The sequence below is a fragment of the Epinephelus lanceolatus genome, chromosome 20, assembly GCF_041903045.1.
Source record: "Epinephelus lanceolatus isolate andai-2023 chromosome 20, ASM4190304v1, whole genome shotgun sequence".
Classification (NCBI taxonomy): domain Eukaryota; kingdom Metazoa; phylum Chordata; class Actinopteri; order Perciformes; family Serranidae; genus Epinephelus; species Epinephelus lanceolatus.
Genome location: NC_135753.1, coordinates 25,176,912 through 25,202,611, shown reverse-complemented (window position 1 = coordinate 25,202,611; position 25,700 = coordinate 25,176,912). Strand labels below are relative to the sequence as shown.

The following is a 25,700-nucleotide window of genomic DNA, read 5'->3' as shown; positions in this document are numbered from 1 at the left end:
TTCAGTAATTGTAAGGTACATCGTCACCATGTTCCTTAACCTAAACCTAACCTGCATAACTTTACTTTCCCAAAAACCTAACCTATGTAACTTCACATTAAGTATGTAACGTGACAGTGCCATTCATGGGGCGCTAATTTGTTAGACATCATACAAACTGTTGTATGAGGATAGATTGAGAGTAGTCCATATGATGCAAAGTAGGAAGTGAATATGCAATTTGTCGTGCTCAGTCTGTCAAGGTGTCACCCTCTCTTGTGATAACTACGTGTCTAAATGAAGCCCCTCCTTTGCTGTTTTCATTAAGGTGAAATAAAATGTTCAGATTGAGTGAATTGATAATCAACATATCTCCTCTTCCAAATAAGTCTTCGGCCCTTTCTGTCTCTCATTGTACATGAAGCAGTGACCTCATCCATACTGGAATCTCATCACCTACAGTCACACACTACAGTGAAAAATTGTGACAGTAGGAAAATTGGAAACTGAAACATCCAATGGAAATCGTCCTCATTTTCGGCGCAAATCACATCCTGCGGCTGCTGATCACTCCAGTGGGAGCACTTCAACATAACACATCCCTGTTTATTGGCATAGAGAGTGATTGGAGCAACTGTGCATTTCTTTGCTCTTCACACACACACACATACCTGCATGCACACACTGTGTCTTCCACTGGTTGATCGCAGCTTGGTTGCGTCTAGATATCAATGTTCAGCCCAGTGTTCAGCGTGTGACTGAAATATTAACTATCAAGCGCATATCCCTGGTTTACCACTCCCCTTGTGCCCGGGCTGTACTCCCAATAACAAGCAATTGAATCATGTTGTCCTTAAGTGATAGGTTCACCTCTTAAACATTAAAGAATGATAAGAAAATTAAGAGGAACACTGGTGGGCATGATGTGGTAATTTGGATTTAAGGAGAAGAAATCCGCAAGGGAACTGTGGGGGAGGGATGGAGGGAGAAAATAGATTAAGTTTATAGATAGGGCATGAAAAGTAGAGCCAGAAGGTGTGCTAACGAAGATAACTTTGATGAGTAAAACTTTTTCATGTTGCCTTACTGCCTCCGGGCTCTTTTCAAGGTACAAACATGCACTTAATATCCACCACGGGTAAACAGATGTGGACATGCATACCAACAGACGAGCATGCACAAGTTAGATCTTGTCAGGTCAACTCACTACAAAGGCTTTACACTGCTACACTACAAAATCAACATTATTCAGTCGAATTCATCTGTCCACTCCACTTCGTCTGTCTCTCCAGTCCTCCCACCTTCTACCCTCTCACATCCTTGAGGGCTTTTAGTTATAGTTAATTTACTTTTAGCCAGGAACCATGACTGTAGCTTACACTCTCACTAATGAGTTGCGAGGAAGACATATTCTGCTCAGAATGACAGCAACAAGAGAGACACTGAACAAGACAAGGGAGTAGGTAGTCTGCTTACATAAAGGAATACTTCAACCACAGAATGACCATTTGTACATCAATTAGTCGCCCCGTGTTACCTTAAATTCGTAAAGAAAACTGTTTTTCTTGCATGCCTGAACTCACATGCCTCAAGGGGAATCGCATTTAGCAACAGCAAAACATCATTTACAAACTGTCCCAGAATATATACGGCAATGTATAATCCATTCGTATGCTCAGTAGTTCCCAAACACATGCATTTTCTTTTAGACTTTAATATTTAAAACACTTCCGCGTAAGCATGGACGAGTAGCACACCCTACTCATTTTGTGGTTGAAGTATTCCTTTAATTCTCAAATAAAGCATACACAGTAAAGATATTAATTATCAGGCAGTATTTCTCCTGAAGCAGATGCCATGATTCACCAATGATGCTATGAACTGCAGATAGCTAAACCATGTAAAAGAAAAAAATGTCAGAGGGGATAATTTGCCCAGCGATAAACCTCAGAAAGACAAAGTTAGCAGCCAGTGAACAAAGTTACTGTAGGCATTTAACAGCAGAATAGACAAATATTTCCCATAGAAGTTGGTGGAGACTAAAAACAGAGGTAAAACATCAAGATCAAGTAGCCTAAGACTCCAAATGACTCCCCCATCCAGATACATAACATTTCTAAGTGGTATAATTGTTGGTGCTGCTGTCACAGAGACACACACATCGCTTCCCGTTTTCCTCAGAGCTTAGCAACTACCACAGTTACTTCAGTTGTTTCATCGTCCACCATTTCCACTGCCAGGGACAGTAACTGCAAAGAACTCACACTGATTCTCTTTAGTAACTGGGGATAGCTGCTGATAGCTACCAGGTTAAACAAAAGCACTATCCTCTTCCTGTTTTGGTTGCACAGTTGTCAGGCCCCCAGAAATGCTGACATAGCGTTGCTTCCAAATCTTTTCAGTGGCCACTTGCAGTATTAAAACAAAAAAAAAAACCTGTGGCCCCAAAAGCATTGTCTCCATACTACCATTGTAAAAGAGATGTCTTTCAAACTGTTGACAGGACACCACAAACTGCAAACAAGGTCAATTATGACTCTTTCTATTATGAATTTTTGATCCTAGGAACGTTTATATTTGTGAAACCTTTTACAAGTCGAGAAAGGCAATTTAAAAACCTGTGATGTCATCACAATGTAAAGTGTATAGGCCTTGTCAGAACTCAGCAGGAGAAACACTGCTGTGCATATTCAGTGCGTCACATACTGCTGAGCTGGTATTCTTCCTCTGGCCGCTGAGATCGGGCGATTCAACAACATTCAGGAGGAAAACAGAATATGTGAGCTGTGTGATTTGGGTGAAGTGGACGGTGAGTCCCATTTTCTTTTATATGCACAAATTATGATGACTTGAAGCCACAGTGTGTAGGAATTTCTCCCATCTAACGTTGAAATCATATATTGTATTCAAACACTCTAGCGCCTAACTGTTTCAAACACGTATTGCAACAACTGTAGCCGCTGTGTACCAAAAAGCTATGATAACACTGATGAAACCATGTCATCCGATACTACATGGAGTATTCATTCAGGCTCCTACACAGACACACGCGACGCGAGTTGACAAACCCCCTCCTCACCATGCTGGCTGTGTTTACAACGTAGGACTGTTGGGGCGGATGTAAATTGAAACAAACCGATCACGTCTTGTCCTTTGACAACTGACAAGTGGCTCAACCTCACACACCTCATCCCTCTCCTTGCATTACTGCGCCGCTAACAGCTGTTAGTGGCCAGCGGCACTACTGCCGCATAACAAAGTCCCACTCTTTGAGCATAATGCAGGATCATGTATTATGCAGCATCACGGGAGACGAAATCCTCGTCGCCAAGAAAGTGCAAAAGGGAATCAAAAAGGCAGCGTGACCGGCGAATTAAAAAAACAAGGGTCAGCATTGGGGTTGCCTTTCCCAGGTGGAGAGCGCTGCTGAAGGAGAAAGGTAATACAATCACAGGCCAGCGCTAACAGCGGCTAACAGCGGCTAGCGGCTAACAGCTAACAGCGGCACAGTGATGCGAGGAGAGGGATGAGGCTGTTAGTGACTGGCCGCTAACAACGGCTAACAGCCAACAGTGGTGCTGGCCTGTGATTGCATTAGAATTCTCCCTCAGCAGCTCTCTCTACCTGGGAAAGGCTACCCCGATGTGGGCCTTTGTTTTTTAATTCGCCGGTCACGCTGCCTTTTCTATTCCCTTTTGCGCTTTCTTGGCGACAAGGATTCCGTCTCCCATGATGCTGCATATGCACGATCCTGCATTATGCTCAAAGAGTGGGACTTTGTTTCAGATTTGCCAGGGTAGTAGCGAAGCACCTCTTGCTCCTCTCCGGCTCCTCAGTCACGCAGTGCTGGCCTGGCTCTCAACGAAAACGCCGAAGGCGGTGCTGTATGTCCCTTGCTGGCGGGTGTATTCTCAAGATGGCGAAACGTAATGGAACCCCACAGACGACTTACCCGCACAATGTACAAACAAATCCAAAATTCTCCTTTTACAAGAATAAGTCAGATTATTGGTGGAGGTAATAGTACACCAATGATGACATATTTATGAATGCAGACATCAATTTTTGCCAATAAACAACTGAAAATGTTTCACAATGTCCCTTTAAGAGAGCTTATATTCTATGAAATGGCTCGTCTACATCCTGACGTTGTCTGGTGCTCAGGTGACCAAAAGCTAGAAAGGTTGGTTAATTTTGATGTTTGACGATTTAAGTTCACCAATTAAAGCCTGGAGGAGATGGCAAGAATGTTTTTAACCAGTATTTATTTAGACCTCTTTCTTTCAATTTTATGTAAATACCTCAGTGATTGATCCACGAATTTGGTCTTCCAAAATGGTGATCTGATTGTATATGATGCTTTTGTTGCTTTGTTTGATTCTCTCTCCTTTTAATGCTGTCTGAATATCTGTTTGCTGGACTCTGATCCAGGCTTGCATTGAATTTATGGTGTCTCGTAAGATCATTGGTGCTGGGTATAACTGCTTGCATGACACAATCCTCAAAATCCTTTCATTCTATTAATACATCCATGACAATGGTTGACGTACTTACTTTGTGCCGTAAATCCAGCCTTCATATACCACAGAGATCATACCCAGTGGCAGACAGACTTGCATAGTGAAAGCGAGGCATATAGGGAACCAATATGAACACTGATAGTGTTGTTCTTTTCGATTTGTTACATTGTGCAATCAGTATTTGCTTCATAATGGAAAGTTAAAGCACATAAATTTTCTATTTCCACTTTAAAAGGTGATAATATGTAAGTGTTGTCTTCCCTCCTTGTTTCTGCTGCCCCCAGGTGGCCATAAAATGGTGCAGGTTTAAACAGTCATTGTAAAACATCTGCATGGATCACCAGACTTATAATGTTATTGTTTGATGGCATTTCAGTCATTCAGTAAGTTCTTTGAAAAGCCATCAGCAGCATTTACAGTCAGACTAAATGTGCAGAACTTTTCCTACATGCTGAAACGTTACCTGCTTTCATGAATGTTCAGGCTGAATTATTGTGGGCTGAAATGTACACTTGCTAATTATTGAGTTTGGAATTGGATTGCAAATTACTGCATTATGCATTACAGCCTAAAATGCCAATTTTGTTAATGGCGTGCCACCGGCATTTGAAACCTAACCACCCTATTATTATTTTGCTTACTTGCTCATCGGAGGCCTTGTTGCAGCTGCTTTGATCTGAGATACAACAACATGAGTGAGAGGCAGAGATATGAGTCAGATGCAATAAAAGGCAGTTATGCTGGTGGGCCCGCCAGTGCATCAAATTCAATTTCCAGGGTAAAAGACCGAGTTGAGTGTTTACCTGAGGCTGCGGAGGTCTCACTTCTCTGCTATCAGGGCTGCAAATCTTAAAGGCATTTAGATAAGTGACTGTTCAGTTTAAACACACGGCGGAGAACAAGTGGGAGGACAAGTAGGAGTGTGGTAATTGGAATCGGAGAGAAAAGGGAGCAGAAGAGAAATGGAAAGCAAACGAAAAAGAGGGAATAGAGAGTCAAAGAGAGAGAGGAGGAGGTTGAGAAGAGAAAGATCATGTATCCAGATAAAGGAAGTAGCACCACAAAATAAAATAACAAAGATCACTTTGAAGCATTTAGGTTATCTAACCCCTTCACAGTCCTGAGGCTTATTTCAAGGCGTGGATTTGCATGTGCACACAAATACCTGCCGAAATGTACACACGGGGCGCACAGAGTGCAGTGCAGGAGGCAAGTGTTTGGTTTTTAAGATGTTTGTGGGGTCTCGTCAGGTTAGCTCACTATCAAAGGCATATCAAGGGGAGATCAAAATAAGTTTCCATCTCTCCATCGCTGGCTTTTGCTTTCTCTCAAACTCTCACACTTTGTGAGGGTTTAGAGATGAAAGTGGGGAGTCCCTTCAGGCACCAGACATCTCATCTCCGTTTTCTCCTCTCCTCTCCTCTCCTCTCCTCTCCTCTCCTCTCCCCTGATAGTTGTTGCCATGGTTGGTATTACTGTTGTGAATAGCTGTGTCTAGCTGTGAAGGGAAAAGACAATAATTCAGTTGTTCTCTTGATAATGAGGTCAAACTATTTATTCGAGTAAAGAAAGGAAATTAGCATTTATTTGCACTTAGCTTCTCTAATGTTTAATCTGTGATGAGAGTCTTTTTTGTCCCTCAGATATCATTAAGGAAACAGAGCTGCCACAAGTAAGAAAGTTCTCAGTGTACTGTAAATTAGTTTGAATATATACAGCACATTGGCTAAATTAGATTCCTTTTGAGCACATAGTTAGGGAAATAGATTTCACCCATTGTTAATTTTCTCTTTGTCTAACCCCTGATTACTTTGCTTATGTAAGCTTTATGTAACCTAAGAGGCACCAACAGCGCTTAAAGGAGAAGATTGTGTTGTCTAAATGGTGCAGCGTAAAAGGAAAGGATCCCAATAATTGCGGTTGTAATTGACAAAGTTTGGTAAAATGAGGTTTCTTCCCTGGCTGTCTTCCTCTGTGGACCTTTTTGTGGGGTTTTGAGACTCAGACCGCCCTCCCTCACTGTGCAGCCAATTTGTTTTCTCAGATAAAAGTAAATAAGCTGAGCTCAATTTAATTGTGCCCCATTATCCCACCCTCCAGTCACCGTGGAAAACAAAACCCACACAATGCTCCGCTGAGACCAGGCTTTTGGAAGGAATCAAATTAGGATATGCTCTGTGTATGTCTGTGTGTGTGTATGTGTATGTGTGTGTTTGTGTGTAGAGAGAGAAAAGCAGGCGAAAATAGTCTGGAGAGGTAGGGGGTAGAGAGAATTTTCTGTATGGGAGGACTCTACTGATTCAAACCTGTAAACAAGAGCAACTACACACACACGCACAAATCTCAACCTTTTAATGACAGTCCAGCTCAGCTCCCTGCTAACAGTCCACGACAGCTATTCAGCACATCAATGGAACAAATTTCCAGTAAAACACACAGTAACAAAAGTCATTGTTTTCAATCAACCTCCTCTCTTGGCTCGGGTCCTTGGTATGCATTCTGCAGGCTGGTGTATGCTGCGATACAGTTCTCCTGTGAGCACAGAGAAGGCAGGAAGGAAGATCTTTTATTTTCTGGAACACACAGAAACCAATTTGTGGGGTTGAAATGATTCTCGTCAATAGCACCGGCTGCAGCCTTCAAGCTAATTAGAAACTTCAGTGAAACAGCAATAACAAGTTAATTATGTTGCAGGGATATTAAAGTCTTGTATTCCCTCCCTCCATCAGCCTCTCTGCTCTCACATCTTCACTAACGCTCTTCTGTGTAAACACGCTGCTTCTTCTCTCCATTTTAAGTTCTCGGGGAAAGGCTTTGAACCTACCGCAGACTTTAGAAATTGCATATTGTTAATTAATGTGTGATCATTTATCTCGAGTCCTGGTGAAGAGCTATTTGTTTGCATGATCATTATGGAAGATCGCTTATAAGTTTGCGTTGAGCTGTGACTAGATTGAAAAGAGAAAGGCATAAAAGAATATTTAACAACCTTCCAACTGAGAGGTTTGCTTTAATCATGTGGTCTGGTGTGACTTCTGTGGATAACCATGATAGTATGAAGTGAGATACTGACACCACTCAATGTGAGGATTTTAGCCTGCAACCTATCCACATAGAATGGCTTCTATATTATCTTACGAAAAAATGCACATACAACCATTCATGTGATATCTAAAGAATAAGCGAGTTGTGGTGCGTTACTCTTAGTAGGTATACATATGAAAGTGCTTGAAGACAGCATGGCCTAAGACATGTAGTGACTCTGCCACAAGCCTTGAGGTAAAGGGAGTAAGAGACAGACTTGGATTAATATTTAATAACAAACATGTTTCAGGCCTGGTTAATGGTGGAGCTATTGAATCCTGGTTGTCTATAGTGTCTGGATTTGTTACAGTTATGTTACTGGGTCATGTGAATAGTAAAAAGGTTTAATTAACTCAGTGGTTTCCTCTTCACTGAACAATTTGGACCACAAGAGGGAGCTATCGAGCCATTCATTGTGCTGTGTTGCATCTTTGCAGTGCCTGGCAGCAATGAATTACCATCTCGTCTTCACCATCTTGAGCACTCTGCATAATGTGCTGATGCAGGTCTTAGGCTGGCTGTCTTTTTAAAAGACTGATCAGTAGTTTTAGACCCAGACTCTCGTAAAAATGCAGATACTAATATATTATCTCTTGCTCCCCCTCTCCCACTGTTTAGTTGGATCATTACCCTCCAGTCAGCTACACCCTCCCAGACGCCTCAGACACACAGTTCAACCTGGTCAAGACGCTGTTCTTGGGCAAAGTCTTTGGTGAGTACATCAGCTTGTCTAACCCTTTGTAACTATTTTCACACTGTGGAAACTTTAACAACACCTATTAGGGTCTTTTTCTTCTTTTAAACTCAATCCATCATGGTCCAGACTACTTGGTAAGGAGCCTTTTGGAGTGTTAAGGAGCTCAAGTTTCTAATCTCACTGAAAATCATTTCAGTTGTGGATTAGTGAAGTGTCTGATTAATGTTATGAAGCTTCCATGCAAAAAAATCTCAGTTGTCTGTTACAGTACGTGGCAAACAGTCAGCTGATATCTCTCCTGTCCTAAAGTAAAAGCAACACAAAACATGGACCCACTGTTGTTATTTCAGCTGTTGTCATATTTAGATTCTCAGTGCATATTTTGATCTGTTTAAGTTCAAGTTCATGACCTTTATTTGTCCCAGAGGGGCAACTGGTTCTGCTACAGTTGCAAAAAATAAGAAACAACACAGGGATAGACATGAGAGCTAAAAGACTTACAGCAATAAATTGTGGAAGGCCATTCTGGATACTATTGGTAAAATACCTACTATTCCAAGAGTCTTGAGATGGACTCCAGAAGCAACATGAATGAACCAATATTTCTTTCTGTTTTGTCTAGTGTAACCCGTAGATCCACAACTCGCTTAGACACACATAAACCCTCTGCAATCATTACCCCTTTGTATTATTTTTTCCCATTTCTTTTCTTACCCAGTTCAAGTACTCATGCAGATATGTGAGTTAAGTATTCTGTGTTGATGGTCTATTTGTTGAGAAAATCAATAAAAGTTCAAGTCAACAAAACACACATAGATAACCACAGATAATAAAAAGAACAGTATAAATACAGGAGTAAAAAGGTGAACACATGAAGAACAAAGTTACAATAGTGGTAAAGAGAGAGAAGAAAAAAGAAAATGTGTCCTTCAATTCAGTTAAAAATTCAATTAAAGGAAATTCTTGTGCCAGAGAATGTTTCAATTACAGAAACATCAATTAATGTCCACAAACCAGTAGCAACCAGTGTGTATCCGGGGTCAGGGTCACACAGGGTTTTTAATGCAATAAAGTATTAAATATCAGTCAAATATTCAAAATATACAAGATATAAACTGTTTAAGGAGCAAAAGCAAAAACAGTGCTTAATGGAGTAACAACAGAGGTATGATAAGTACAAGAGCTACTAAAAATGAACTAAAATGGTGGATAAATGCAGACGGCACCCGATCATCAATGTTATATTGTATATGATATAACAATGAGAAGTAATGTTGCACATGAATTTGCGAAAATGATATTCAAAGTAGTATTAAACACAAATATACAGAAATTAACACTTATAAACAATTCAGGCAAATTTAAACAAGCTAATAAATTAACAGATCTAAATACACACAAACAAAATCTCTCCATGTGCTTAAAAAGAAAAGTAATTGTAATTGTAATTACTCGTTCTGTCCACAAGAGGGTGCCAGAGGACTATAAGAGGGATATTGGTGCAGCACAAGATTCCAGCTGCATCCACTGCACCACATTTGTGCCTGATAAGGTTTGAAATCTGGCTATAAAAGTATTTTTAGGAAGGAAACTTCGTTATTAAAATCACCTTGATATTTTGTTGCTCGGCATTAGAGTGTCCAGGATTCCTTCATTGCTTGATTGGCTTAGAAGACCGATCAGAACATCCTAATCATCAGAATCCCCAATCTTTACTTTAGGTGGATTTTCCCTTCAATGTAGCCATTGAGGTTGGTCGTCCATTATCTACATAGATAACTCAAAAAAAATGTGATTCCCACACACACTTCTTTATTTATTTTCATTTATAAAAAAGGTCGATGTATCGGGCTCAAAGACCCCACTCAAGACATCATGTCTTCATTCATCTTCATGTTGTCTTCTGCTAACGCTGACTGAAATGTGATTCATGATCTTTTGTATCAGTTTGGTTTTTCCCCACTGACACCTCAGAGTCTGCACTAATTACCCTAATTATCAACAGCCAGTTATCTTCCTGTTTAGGTTCCCCCAAGTAATAGCTGCGGTTTATGGTTTTATTTTTGTTGGTTTTTATTAGCTTCTTTAATCACCTTGTGTGTCATTGTGTGCTCTTCCATCCTACATTTTCTTCTGTCTTACCCTCCTTTCTCCTCATCCCTTTTGTCCTCTACCTCAAGTGCGGAGAAAGTCAGTGAGGTTGAAGTAATGGCTGACTTCACTTACCAGCCAGAACTATCGACTGCTGCACACACCACCAGAACCCCTGGGAATACAGCACCATGCACACACACACACACAAACATGTGGACGGGCACATGCACACGAGAAACACAGCCATCCATCTTCACCTAACTAACACAGCACAGATGCTTTAAGGGCACGCAGGACAAAGTCACTGCACATGCCAAAACAGCCCCAACTTATATAGCCATCTCCTCATATGAGCCTTTACACATCACTAGATTCAACATAGTGAGATGTTACTGTATGTCTCACGTAGACATCATAACAGAATAATACATATAGACAGAGCGAGTAAATAAGGAGGTAATTGGATCGAGGAGGAAGGAGGAAGACAGAGGGATGACGGGAATCTTGTGATGAGAAAGACAGAGAGAGAAAGGAAACAGAACAAAAGCAGGCGTTTGATTTTGCACATCTCATCAGATCTGTTCCACTGTTGTGTCGGGACACGGAGACAAGAGAGGCTGTCAGGCAGCTGAGCTATCAGATTCTCTATATCTGGGAGACAGAGACTCTGTGTTTGCTACGGCGCATACACCGACACACACTGATCACAGAGACGTCTCCTCTATCACCTCGCAGTCTGCTGATCGTGGGATGGGACGAGCTGGATAGAATAAAGACGGTAGAACAAAAGCGAGGTAGACATTAAAGAACAGAGAGATACATTGAAAGACATGCACAGATAACCAAACACTGCTTCAATGATCATCATTAATATACAGTAAACAAAATTTCATATTAACTAACTTCGTAGAAAACAACTCTGTTCTTAGTACCACAAATGCACATTAATGAGGTACTTCTACATCTCACAAGCGCACCAATGATTAGGGCCCCAAATATCCAACTAGGTGTTTGTCCCTTCATTATCTGACACCACATTTTGTCTGTGGGCTGCAAAGGGTATAATTACCATAAACAACTCCTATAGTGATAGAATATTTGTGTCATTTGCAACTAATTTGGCCTTCTTAGCTCAAACTTATTGTCTTGCACATTAGACACAGAATCATTATTTTCCCAGTTCTCCTCCTGAGTCCCCCTCACACAGCCTCCTTGAGCTCGATCCACAGCAAAGACGTATCAAGTCCATCACATAAAACACTCTAAGCTGAGTTGACCCGAGCCCGCTTACACACGTTAACAGTGCCATCAGTATGGATCCATAGAGGCAGGTGTGGGATACAGCAATATTGGCCAACATGTCTCTTCTTCCTCATAATCAACCGTTTTTTACAAGCAAATTCTGTCTGAAGATTTTGCTCATAAATTTCAAGCTTACTACCTGTTAGGCAGAGGTTAGACTCGAGCCACATGACTTGGACTCGAAACACACTCAAGTAGCAAATGTGATGAACTTAAACTCAACTTGACAAAATCAAAAAAGACTTTCAGCTCCACTTAAACACCAATGACTCGTGACTTCACTTGCACCCGAGCCTTTTGACTTGGAAATACTTGGAAGAGAAAGTTCTCAACATTTCTTCAATATGAGATTAGATAATACAGAAAGACATTACAAAAGCATACGAAATTCACTCTGTTGTGGTACTGGTCAATTCAATCAGGAGAGGCTCGTTCTGAGAGAAAAGAATATTTTTTTACATGAGCACGTAAGTATGAGAAATGTGAAAAGTCTTTGGTGATTAGACCCCATTGTGATGTCATCTATTCCAGGAGGGTGGTAAAGACGTAGTAGATTAGGGATCCCCCCCATAATGGAGTCTAGACGCTGGTAATGGTGATGAGATTAAGAGGGAGCTGAGGATCTGGATGTGGAGAGGAGTGGGCTTTTGATGAGCTCGTCCTGGGCTTGGTTAAGGTGACTGGAGGTGAATGGGGTGGACGAGGGTGCAACAGCTGACAGGAGCAGAGAGGAGAACAGATTTAAAGTTTGGCAGCAGCAACTTGAATGACTGAAGCAGATTGTGGCAAAGTTTGTTTTGTTAACTGGGAGAGGGAACACCCATAGTCAGCTGATTGGTGGAAGTGATGGGAGGGAGATAGTGAGACAATTGTGAATGAATGCAGCATAAAGAAAGTCTTCCTGACTGAACATTCTCACACCGACGTTGACATTTGGTCATGGACTTTCCGTGTGTTGGTTGTTGACGTTCTGGGACGCAGTGTCAAGTTCTGACTGTTACATGCATTGTCTTCTTTCAAAATACACTTCTGTTTTCACAGGAGATTTAATGTTTACACACAGTCTCTTTGAAAAAAAACGCACTACATTAGTACAACACTGCAAATTGAAGTTTTTTTCTTTCAACAACAAACACACATGGTTGGGTTTAGGAAAAAAGAACAGGGTTTGGCTTTATAATCTTACGGGATGCAGAAGTCAAGTGTCTGTGTTTTTTGGACCCATCTGCCACCCCTTCTGCCCACTCCACTTGGACTTTCGCCGCTTTAACTTTCGTCCTTGTCCCTCCGCGTTTCTCCATGATGCCGCTGGGTGCCTTGAAACTACAATGGCAACCGGCCGCGTATCATGCCGACATTAAAGGACGCCTTTTTTCATTGGTTTCTGAAGCTGCAAGTCACTGCTCAAGTGCCAGATTTTAACAATTTTGGAGTGAGATCAGGCTCCAAGGGTTAGTATTAGAGCTGAGACAATTAATCAATTAGTTGCTCAGCAGAGAAATAACAACTACTCTAATAATCTGTTTGGTTTTTTTTGTAAAAAAAAAAAAAAAGAAAGAAAGAAAGAAACACGCCATTTCAGCGTCTTAAATGTGATCATCCACCCTTTTCTCTGTTTTGTTTTAAAACTCTTAACTGACAAACTCATTTGGTTTTTAGGACTTTAGGAGATGTTATGAAAGTAATGCTAGATTGAGAAACAAATCAGATTGATGAAAATAAATGTAGGGTACAGCCCTAGCTAGTATACCTGCCCGACACTTATAATGCAGACCCAGGTGAAGCGCCATGATAAATGTATAATAGTGACCGACTACAATGCTGCAGTCAGAACAATGTCACCCTGGTTTTTGAGAACAAAAGCAATGTCTTCTTAATTGTGTTTGTATAATGTTGACTATTGAGCCTGTTTGTTGTAGCTGTTGGTGTGATTATCTCAGGTTCAGGGTCATGAAATCTATTGTGTTTGCTTCCAAGGGTAATTGTACTAAAGTGCTATTGATCATGAGGCACAGGGATGATTCAGCACGCTGTATGTATAGTATACGCTCCTGGAACTGCTGCAGCCTGATGCGTAATGTAACTGTATGCAGTGTGTGAAGGTAACTGTATACGTACATCACTGCTTAGCAGCTTATTTATACATATAGGGTCAGGATGTGTGTATGTCTTTCCTTTCACCATGCATCTGTGTGTGTGTGTATGTGAGGGTATGTGTGTGTGTGCATGGTTGGTGGGTGGGTTGATGTATTGCGTATGGGTCTGTGCTCCCTGGGTCTCTGTGTCCCAGTAGAATAGATGGGGGACATGAGTCATACATTAGCCAGAGCAGCAGGCACACTCTCAGCCCAGTCCTCAGTGCCACAAATCTGCCTCTGAGTGTGTGTGTGTCTGTGGGAGTGTGTGTGTGCAGTGACTATATGAGGAAATAAATTCAGAGCCAAAGGCAGAGAGAGAGCAAGAGAAATAGTGACACTGTGAAAGTGTTATTAGAGACAGATGATTGTAGCCCTGAGGGTTGCTTGTAAAGGACATGTACATCAGTACCACACTGAAATTCAGATTTCTCTCTCTCTTCCAGCCTGTTTTTTTTTTTTTATATCCCCCAGCCTCTCGTGTCCTGTTAACTCTGCCCACACATACTTAACACGTTGCTCCCTGTGGGTGCTGCCAATTATTTTACACGGGCTCTAAGTCATGCTGCCATTTCCAGGTGTAATGGCTTTATTCTTGGAAAGTGTACGACATAATGACTGTTGTTTTCATTCGGGGGTCTTCTCTCATATTAGGCTTTTTTATGTGCTTTATAAACGTCAAGAAAGCTGCCCTACAGATGAGTTTATTAGTGGTATTAATAGCAATATAAGTACCCTGTTTTAACAACTATAACTCTAAACTATCTGCCTTTGTAAGAGAAGAAGTCTTTATAGCACCATAAGAAATGAATATCAGTCACTGTTTATTAAAATCTGTCCACTGGAAAATGTTTCCCTAAAATTAGACTCACTGTAAATCTCTAAAATATATATATATATATATATTTTTTTTTTTTTTAATATTTTTTGCTTATTTACCTTGGGTGCAGAAAAGTAAGCACATTGTGCTTTTATATAGATATTTAGTATGACTGACATTATCTGAGACTCAGATAGGAGGTGTGAGTGTATACTGGTGGAGCTCAAGGTTGTTGTCATGGGTAAAAGGTGAAAATATTCATTTTGGCTCAACACGTCTGTCACACACTGAGATTTAGAAATACTTAGAACTTATTCTAGATGAGCATTTTCACCTTTATAGAAGGAATAAAGGTGGTATCAGACTCTGCAGGTACTGTGAGGCACTGGGAGCTGCTCTTAAGAAGGTTATGTCATGTAGGGATCTTGGTTATAAAACCAAACACAGTTGTATAAATCTTGTGTCTGTCCTGTTTTAGATTGTGGTGCAGGGGTCCTGGGTTATTGTACGCAAGCAGTTCAGAACAGAGCCATGCGCTCCTTTCTGGGTGTGCTCAAAATGGCGCCAAAATTTGCCGTATGTGATAACATGGGACTGAAGCGTCATAAGGGTGACATGTGGAATATACAAAACAACATGCCAGATAACAGACTTACCTAACAAATTTCCTATTTGGATTTTTCAGACAGGTCCCCAATATAGTAAATGTAGAAAGAAATGATCTTGTAGTGTTAGTCAAACTAAAACAATACTGTTTGAAATATAAACAGAAATTGTCAGAAGAAGTTTTGTGTAAACCAACATTTAGAATATACAGTCTGATAAAGTGTATTTACCATCCAGGGCACTGTGTCATCCTTTACCTGCCCAGAACACAGATGTCACTCTGTGTCCAGTTGAGATGTGGAATTTAATCTTGCCTCTGGCAGTGGAAACCAGACACTTCCACTCACTTCAGAGGAAAATATAAAGTATCACCTGTGTGATCTGAGAGAGGTCAATAATGAAATGAACTTTTTGCTCTATTGTCCATTATATTACAATCTTAGATATGGGCTTTTCCTTAAAATGTCTGCAGAATGTCCTGGTTTGTTTTTAGAGTCTGATGGATGTAGACTCCAGTACCTGTTTACAAAGTTCTCCACACTGATCAGTTTGTGTTGAGTGTCTACCAGCAGTGTAGGAGGGTGCTTTATGTTTGATGTGTTTGAGGCACTGTGCTCATATTTGCTTTGATATTGTTTGACCTTGTTTGACATTGAGGTGTTTTATATTTGTTCTTTCACTCTCGTGATGGTATTGCTTTTGTTTGTTATGTTTGCTGTGTCTTGTCACTCCATGTAGGCTGAGCACATTTAGGTGTGTGACGCTTTGAAAAACAAATTACCCTACCTTATCTTAACCTCTAATATAATAATATAATATATAATAATTTGTCTGTATACTTTTATATGTTGTTAAGTTGTAAATTGTGATCATTTTTCATAAAGATATCCATATAAACCACTTTAAGAGCATATTTACATACAGAAACTTTTTGAACTGAACATGGGCACGTTTAAAGGGCAAAAGGGCATCCCTTCTACAAACAATTTTTGTATGGGGCATGCTGATTTTTTTTTGTTGTTGTTGTTCACTTGCAGAGGCCGTGCCAGGAGGTTTCTAGGTGTCTGCTTACACCAGAGGAGCTCCTGAGGCCAAAGTACATACAGTACATTTGTGCACAGGACTATCAGGGGAAATGTCTGTGTGGGGTGTCTTATGATCGATCTATATATATCTAACAGCTGCTACACATAGGCTTTCAATTCATCATTTATTTATAACAGGCAACAACAAAGACAACCATGCCACACTGTCACAATCAACAAATCTGTACACAAAATAAATAAATAAATAAAGTAATCAGCAACTCTATCTACCCTACAAACTACAAGTAGGCCTGTGTTCAGTTACAACAATCAGGCTTCAAGTGCGTTCTCCTCTCCTCACTTCATTCTCCACTGCTGTCCTTTGTCCTCCTCTTCGTCTTCTCTTCTTCTCCTCCTCTTTCCTTTATAAACAGTCAGCATCTTCTCAATAAGCTTTAATCAAATAACCCTAGAGAACAGACACATGCAGCAGCTGCAGTGTCGTGCTCCTCTGCGCTGTTTGTTCATGCAGCACCAAAACTCATGTCAGATTTGTTTAAATTAATTATCAGAGCTGCGGTATGGGAGATGGAAACAATATTTCAAGTAGAGTTCTGGTTTCTGAAGACACATGGAAGTGGGAAAGCAGTTCGGCATCTGTCTCTTCTCGCCATGGGCAGCTGTTGAACTCCAATAAGCCAGAGACTTGGAGGGAGATGGTGTGGTTTTAAGTCAGACTAGATTACTATACTTGTTGTTAAGCTCAGTAGTGGGCCATTGCCTAAATCAGCCTGGCTGTAATGAGATGTTTTAAAGTGGATTAATTTCAGGCAATCACTATTGTTACCCGGCTGACCATGGAGGAAGGTCAGGGAGACGTCCCAGCAAGCATTTTTTGGTTTAAAAAATGTCTAATAGCTGTCTACATGAAGACCTGACGTCTAGGCTAAATCACAGCTGAATTTGGGCTGTCAGTGAAAATTTGGTAGACGTCTAACCATAGCCAAAGTGTAGACATCATCAATTATACGGCTATGTAGAGACCATGTCCAAAAAATGGAGATAAACATATTTTAATTACTGTTGACTCTCCATACGTGATTGAATATCATACCACACGCCATCTGCAATGGCGAAAATTACATTAATCAGTTTTTGAAATTAAATCGGCTAGATTTGGGTTACATGTAGCTAGACTAAATCAGAGCTAAATATAGCCAATACGTTTAAATCACGACTATTGCTTGCTGGGGTGATGCTGCTCTACAGGGTGCTTGATTTGTGTTGGTTAACTACGGTGACTGTGACAGGGGAAGTTAAAGAGGGAGGGGCAGGGGCTCGACATACAGCTCGCTTTTATTTGAGAATGGATGCAATGAGCCAACTTTAAAAACTAAAATGATTAAAAGAAATAGTAGAAAAAGTCTTACAAAAGGACTCTTATCTAGTCAGAGGGCGAAGGGCAGGTGCTGGAGCACGACCTGGAATATATCTGGGCATGTGCCTGATGTTCATGATTAATGTATCTGTCCATGGGGAGGTTTGTCTTGGACATAAAGGCTGCCACATTAAAATACATACATAGTGCGGAACAGATGTAAAGTAGAAGACGAGTACATTCAAATACATGCAACAGGGGATTCATTTACAGAGTATTTTTAGCTACTCAGATGTCTCCTCCTCCTCCTCCTCCTACTTAATTGGAGCCCTGTAGCGTCTACCTGATGGGAGCTGTTTGTATTCTGACTACAGGACATGGGAGTGGTCTGCGATAATTAAACAGCTTATTAAATCACAGACATTTCACCCTTCTTAATCAACATTAAGCAGATACTGCTTTGCACACTGAGGAGTTTTTTAAACATGAGTTCATTAATAAATCATTTCATCGGGCTGCTGATGATGCTTTTTCGGAGGTTTGTGTTTTTGAGGGTTCAGCACTCAGCTGCTGTGTACATTGGAGAGTCCGTTTATTCTTCACTAAGGTCACTTCTCATGGACGTCACTCACTGCTGAGTGGTTTCTAAAGCCATGTTGAAGTATAATCAACTTCCTTCCTTCCAGGCAGCCACTGGTTCATCGCTCTTCTTTTGTGCTGTGACCTTTGAGCAGAGCCACCAGACGTCCTGACTCTGATTAAAGCGCTGATGAACCCTGACGTTAGATGAGGCTGATAACACAGAGCTGTTTTCTCTCTTACCAATCTCTATGATCTCAGTGTGCCTTTGAACCAAGATGGACGCACCTGTACATGGTCACTGCTTCTGTTTGTGTGTGTGTGTGTGTGTGTGTGTGAGGATGACATCATGCCATCCTCCCTGGTTATCACCACTAGTTGTACTTTACACTGGTGAGTCCTGATCCGTGGCAGCGTGGCTCCAGGATCCAGGTTTTCTCCAGCAGCTGTCGGAGTGGGGGTGGGACTGCACTGCAGTGAGAGAGAGAGGAAGAGAGAGACAGACAGAAAGATAGATGGAGGGGGAGAGAGAGAGAGAGAGAGAGAGAGAGACGCTTGCCAATGTGGTACCGAGTCAAGAGATCCATATAGCATATAGAGGAAGACCGAGTGACAGAAGAAGAGAGGAAGCTGGTCTGCCTCACAAACTGTACACAGACACTGACGCAAACTCCACATAGGTAACTACAGTCGCATGCATGTGTGTGTGTACCTGTGTGTCTTCATGTGTACGTGTTCTTGCTTATGCGTGAGCGTCGTAATCCATCGTCTCTGTTACTCTGGATGTGAATTAAATTTGCTGCTAAACATGATTTCCCCATAGGTTGACATTAAGCCAGACTGTGGTGCTTTTGGATTTTAAAGGGAATCCACCCCCTGATGTAATTGGATTGCAGACAAATTAGACACAACCCGGTGTGTATTGGTGTGTGTGTGTGAGTCAGAAGGAAAAATGAGTCGTATATTAATTATTTTACTGCTGCTGCTGTTGTTGCGTCTCTGTTATGTCTGCGCCTCTTGGCTCAGCGTCTGTGCAGCCTCACATCCTGGTGGAGGAGGAAGCTGGAGGTGGCAGTGATGAATGCACCTGTGTGTGTGTCTGTGTGCATGTGTGTGTTCAGTGGGGCGTTGGAACCACAGGTGTATTCTCCATGTCTTAAACTAACACTCATACATCTTCCTCAGCTCTTATCTCCCATCTCGTTCATCTGTTTCTCTCCACCTCCACCTTCTTAATTCATCACACACAACACACCACCTCTCTTTGCACAGCTCCAGTTCATATCACTTTGCATCATCACTATGTTGTTTTAATGACATTCAAACCAACTGTTTAGGGAAGATCCCCAAATACAGAAGTGCACGAGGACCAAAACTCAAAGAGGAAGGAAAGTTGTGGTCAAGTTGTAGTTTTAGGCTTTACTGTCAAACTTTGTGGTGGATAAAAGACGAAGATATAAGATTTATTTTTTTCTCTTTCTAACTTTTTTAGTGTATTTATTTATTTCATAATTTAATTTCTAGCGATTTCTTTCATTTTCTAAATCTCCCTGTCTCTCAGTCTGTCCCTCTGTGGTGCATCAGCCATGGCCGATGACTGTGTGTGTGCATGTGTGCATCATCACGTTACATATCAGTTTTTGTACTACAGAGGGTGCGGCGGGTGGATTCCCATTAATATTCTTTTGATATGTCTCAAATGCATCATACTTTCATTAACACCCCCTCACACTCCCCCCCACCCCCCTTTCTTCTCCTCTCTCTTTCACCCCTGCATCAGCTTCCATTTGTTGCCATGGCAACTGCGTTTGATCTCCTCTACCCTGCCCCTCCATTCAAGCGCCCTTCTTGTCACCCCATTTCTTCCCCACTCCTCGTTTTTTTTTCACCCACTCACCCAGACAAGCGCACACCAGAGACACTCTCCTCTGTGTTTCCTCCTCCTCCTCCTCCTCCACCCCCTCTCCTCTCATGTCTCTCACCTTTCCCTTCACCATCAGCCCCCTTTTTTAGAGAGGCAGCCACACCCTCCCTCTCTGCTAGTTCTGCAGTTGCCTCCAACCTTTCTTGTTTTTTCCAGCCATCTTGTTTTTTTTTAACTCCCCCGACCCATTGTCCTCGCTCCAGCCCTCTCCTCGCAGCGTTATGTGCTGCCTCACCTTTTGAATTATTCATGTGATGTCACTGGCCACCCCTGTGACACACCACCAGAAGGTGAGGGCGGTTGATCAACATGCTGACCTTGTTGCTGTTGTGACTGTGTGTGTGTGATTTGAGGTGGATGTGTGAAGGGTCACATTTGATACATCACATTTGCAAGACCTGGTCGTAATCATATGTGATGGTACATTTCATTATTGCAACCTGAAGCCAAATGGATTTGTGTGTGCTCTTCCCTAATCACGAGTAGTGTGTGGAGAGCTGTTTGTTTGAGTGTGTATTTGCAAATGTTGTATTGATCAGTCTAGAGAGCCTCTTCAGAAGCAAACAAGGCGAGCGTTAAGATCAGTGTGTGGTGGCTGCCTCTGACGAGCTGGTATTACTTGTTAATGTTCATGTATTACGTATGATTTTAAGCACTGAGGATGGAGAAAATATTGTTACAAGGTGTAAAATACATACCTCTGTTGGCAAGAACTTAGCACGGAAAGCTTATAATAGTACTGAGTTAGAGAAGTGTTACTTTATGGTACTTTTATGGCCATTGTTTGTGGTTTAGGCCCCGTTTATACGACAACGATTTCAACTGAAAACGGTAAACTTTAGTTGCGTTTTGGCCGATTGTTTACACAACAGCAGCGTGGAAACGGCACTGTCTCCGTTGTCAATGTACAGTTCCTCTGAAAACGGAGACTTTTCGCACTAGGCATGCGCGAGAAAGTCGACCATCACAACAACAATGGCGGACTCCCGAGCTCTGTTTGTGCTGCTCACCCTGTTGAATTTATCAGCGCTTCCCCATCATAGTGTAGATTAACTGTAGCATCTCGTCATCCGTCCAGACAAACGTTTGTGCGGTTGCCATTTTGTTTGTTTATACATCGCCGCTCTGTAGAAGGAAGTGTATGTGCACAGGTGCATGTTGTTTCATTGCGAAGTCACACCGTCAACTACTGGCCTGACATGTATACTGCAGCGTTTTTGGTCATTTTTGCGAATCCGTGTGCGCAGCATTGTCGTCTAAACGCAGAACTTTTTTCAAAACGATTCTGTTTTCAGTGGATCGTTTTCGTATAAACATGGCCTTAGTTATGTTGGCTTGCATTATAGTCATGTTCCTTTTTCCTGTATGAATACAATATTTCACAGAGCTGAATTAACACCTGAACTTCACAAAGGTATTTTTTTCAGGGCTAATGTAGTGGATTGCAGATGTGCCCACCTCTTGTTCCTCCATTAGCACTAAAAGGATACAGTGCTATTAAAACCACTGAGGCCTCTCTATCAGTGACAACCCGGCTCTCAGTTCATATTAAATGTGCGATGTTTATGGGTCACATTATGTTATTTAAATTGGAAGCTGCCGTCAAAGAAACACCCCCTTGTGAAATTACTGGCCACAAAACAAAGAAATAAAATCTGAAACAAGGGAAGCTTGTCGGCTATTTACTCACCAGCATTGTATGCTAAGCAGCCTGCTCTCCTCCCAACAGAGAGCCCATTAGTATTCACACGCAGGCCTCTGCAGTGATCAACACATGTTCAGGTGTACAGGAGAGAGGACTTGTATTCATATTCATATTCAGCATTCATAAGACGTTATCAGTATTCTGCTTGCTGTGCCTACTGTAAGGCACTTCTTTCCCTGTCTCTCCACCTATGCTGCACACCCCCACGCATATGCAAATCCATACACGCTCTCACATACACGCCATCCATTTTCAAGGTGCGAAGTGATTGATGGCAAGTTAGTTCGTCTGACCAGTGCTTCATCAGAAGGTTGATGCTGAGCGCACAATTACAAGCAGTTAGTGCCCCATCAATGAGCTGAGTGAAAACTAAACTGCAAAGCCTGTATCAAGTGATTGTTTCCACACACACACACACACACACACACACACACACAGTGTATACGCACAATGCAAGTGTCTGAAGGAGGTCTGGTCAGATGATGAATACGTGGAAGACTCAGATAGGGCTGAGCTCTATTCCAGGCAGCACAATCAATAGTATACCAACACACACACATTTATACGCACACACTTGTATTTGACCCATCAAAATGGAATAGAGAGAGAAAATTGCATTACAAGCCATGTCCAGATACTCAGAACCCCATCATCTAATATAACACGATTCAATAAATAAACACAGACACACACACACACACACGCACACACACACACACACACACACACACACAGAGCAGCAGTCTAGTTAATCATCCCTTGTTCATATTTTGCTGCAGGATTGTCCAAACAGCAGTTCCTTCTGGGTGTGGCTGGGTCGTGTAGCAGCAGAGCAGCCATGCATGTGAACATTGGCTCTGTCTGCACACACAGCATGAGTTCATGTGGAGGAATATTTTGTAGCCCAGCGAAAGTGTTAAAGGCAGGTTGGCTGTTTTGAAATCAGTCCAGGTTTGTGCTGGAGTGGAGCGTGTCTGAGGAGGTTTGTTTTAGGCAGCATTTAAGTCTTTACTGAACTGTAGGTGTTGTTACCCTCACTTTCTTCTCCGCAGGTTTGTGCGCATCTGTGTGCTGTGTGTGAACAGCCAGCAAGACTCATCTTGTGTTTTTATTCAGCGCCATAAGAAGCATTTTTGATGATTGATGGGGCCATTAATGTGAGCCTTCAAAAGACAAATGCTGAATGATTGTGAGCGGATTTAACACTTAAATTGTTTTTAATGAATGCCCCGGGGCCAAATCAGCTCTGAGAGAAGAAACAACTCCCCAGTCGACACTTTTCAGCTCCAAATAACTGTCTGTGAAAATCAATATATGTCAACGCTGGAAAATATGCTGTGTGTAGCCCTGCAAACAGCATATATAATCCACAGATTGAGCAGGGATACAGCGCTGGCTGGACTGAGCTCAGTGGGCCAGCTGCAGTTCAGATGCGTGTTCATTTGCTGAAGTAACTCGCTTTGAAAAATAAAGAGAGATGAAAGTCAAAGAGAGCCGGAAGCAGGCTGTGCAGAGAGACAAAAGTGCTCAAATTGCTGCATTTGAACAGGCGAAATTGGCTGGATTGCCATGGCAATAGGGGGACCTCAGGTAATTCTCCAAATTACGGTCGTTGTCACAGCTGGAGAGTTATTGTGAAGGGTTAGCACGGTGTACAACAAAACACATTAATGGAGAGAGAGCAAGGAAACCAGCTTGTTCATGGAGAGTCTTTAATTCAGAGAGCAAATCTACAATTTAAAAAGCATTACAAACAAGAGAGGGAAAGTCGGATGTTCCGTAGGACCAGAGCAACATGTACTTTATATTGAATGGCACTGAAGAAGCCCAATTTTGTTTTCCTCTCTATTTGCCACAGAGGCCGACACTCACTTTGATGGTTACTGCTTTTGAAAAATATAAAATCCACATTTTATGCTGCTAATGCGTCCTGTGTGTAGGAGAGTGAATTTAGAGAAAGAGACACACAGAGAGTCTTTAAGAGTGGAGGGGGTGTTAATTCATTATTCATCGTCTTAATTTGACATTAGAGGTCAATGTCAGTGTACGTTCCTCCTCTGCTTCCTCCCTCCTCCCTCCTCCTCGTCTCTCTTTCCTCCTCATTTGTGCAGATCCATGTCTGAGTTTTGGCTTACTGCCTCTGTGCATCAGCAAAATTTGTGCCTACTAGAGTTTGAGCTCAGTTTGTGAGAGTGTGAGGAAGTGTGTTGTGTGTTTCGGGTAATCAGTGCTGATGCTTTCTCTGTCAAAGCTGTTGTGGTCAGTGTCTGGTTTCTTTCTACTCTCTTCCTCCGTCTTCCCACCCTCTCTCAGCATCAGTCAAATTTATGGACATGATTCCACATGAGTTGACTGCTCTCATTAATCAGTAACATGTTATTCTCTCCAACTTTGTCTCGGTACAGAAACAGGACACATAGACCCAGTCGTCATCGAGCGCTACAACACCCCAGGCTTCGTCGGGTGTCTGTCGCGAGTGCAATTCAACGGAGTCGCCCCCCTCAAGTCCGCACTGAGAACCGTCTCACAGGCCCAGGCCACGCCAACAGCCAGTCAGCCAGACAGACAACCTGCAGCCGCCTCGCCAGTGTCTTACCAGGGCAAACTGGTGGAGTCCAACTGTGGGGCGTCACCTCTCACCATCCCACCAATGTCTGCTGCAACAGATCCCTGGCGTCTGGACAACACAGGTGAGGTTTAATCCGACTATCCTTAAGATGCTGCTGTCAGGGCATAGGAAGTAATTTCGTAATGAGTAATAACTTCCTGCAGTAACAGCAGACATTTGCAAATTAACTTCATCCGTGCACACACAGCACTTCTGTGTCTAAGGTTGCATTCCACACCAGTGTTCAGTATTTCAGTGTCATTACTCGGATGCAGACGTATTCCTCAGGCTTGGTGCCAACTGTGCCTTTGGGAGCGTTGAGCTATCCGAGTTCGATCCAGTCCATTGATTTGGACTCCAGGTCCAAACTCCCAGTCTTTAAATTTTCCATAGATAGATCTAATCTATAATTCATCCAGCCCTCCTTCAATCCATCACAATCATCTGATGTCTTCTCATTGATTTTTCTTAATTTGTTCTTTTTCAGATCCTATCCTCCTGACATCCTGTTTTTCCATCTAATGTTCTTACTTTATTGGTTCTCTTCTCTCTGCCTGTGTCTCTCATCTTTTCAGATACAGTGAATTCTTGACGTTATATCTAAACACAGACAGCTGACAAACTATAATCAGTCTGATTGCTCTCCATCCCTTCTGTTGCTTCCCATTTTCGCTCCTTTTTCCCACCTCAGCCTCCTCTTCTCAGTCTTAGTCATGCTCTTTACCTCCCTGGAGAACGATGCAGTCAGCAGCAGAAATAGCTGACAGCTCATTGCAGGGTGAAACACTTTGTGAGTGTGCGCAGCGTATACGCAGGTTGTTGTGCGCAGTGAGGTTTGATTATGCACGTCTTCATTTTCATCCATGCTTTAACATGTGTGTGTGTCTTCCTATATCCTATCACAGCAATTAGATAATTGTTGCTGACAGAGAATTACAGTGGACAGGTGGAAGCAGCCGCTGTTATTAACCTCTTAACCTGTCATGGGTCTTTAATGAATTATACGACACAGCAATGCATTAAATAAACGGCACTAGTCGTCCTCGTAGGATGCTTAGCGCTGTATCCATCCAGCTGACCGTCTGATGTATGTATGCAGCACTTTTTTTGCTACAAGCAAAGCTTTGTAGTTAAAATTCAGCCCAGTGTTTGCATGAAATTATTCCTGTGACTTTTTATTGCTGAAAAAAACAACAGCAAGAGTTCTATTTTTGTATTGCTGCAGGCAGGACTGTGACATGTTG

General features: G+C 42.0%; 1 protein-coding gene across 2 annotated transcripts in view; it reads left to right on the top strand.

Annotated features, from left to right (window-relative positions):
• Positions 1-25,700, top strand: part of cntnap2a (contactin associated protein 2a) — a 465,407-nt gene that overhangs the window by 434,760 nt on the left and 4,947 nt on the right. For both annotated transcript variants that reach the window (XM_033639118.2, XM_033639119.2), the window contains exons 23-24: positions 8,202-8,295; positions 24,254-24,538. In XM_033639118.2, coding sequence (XP_033495009.1) covers positions 8,202-8,295; positions 24,254-24,538 — 379 coding nt within the window. The remainder of the gene's footprint in view (positions 1-8,201; positions 8,296-24,253; positions 24,539-25,700) is intronic.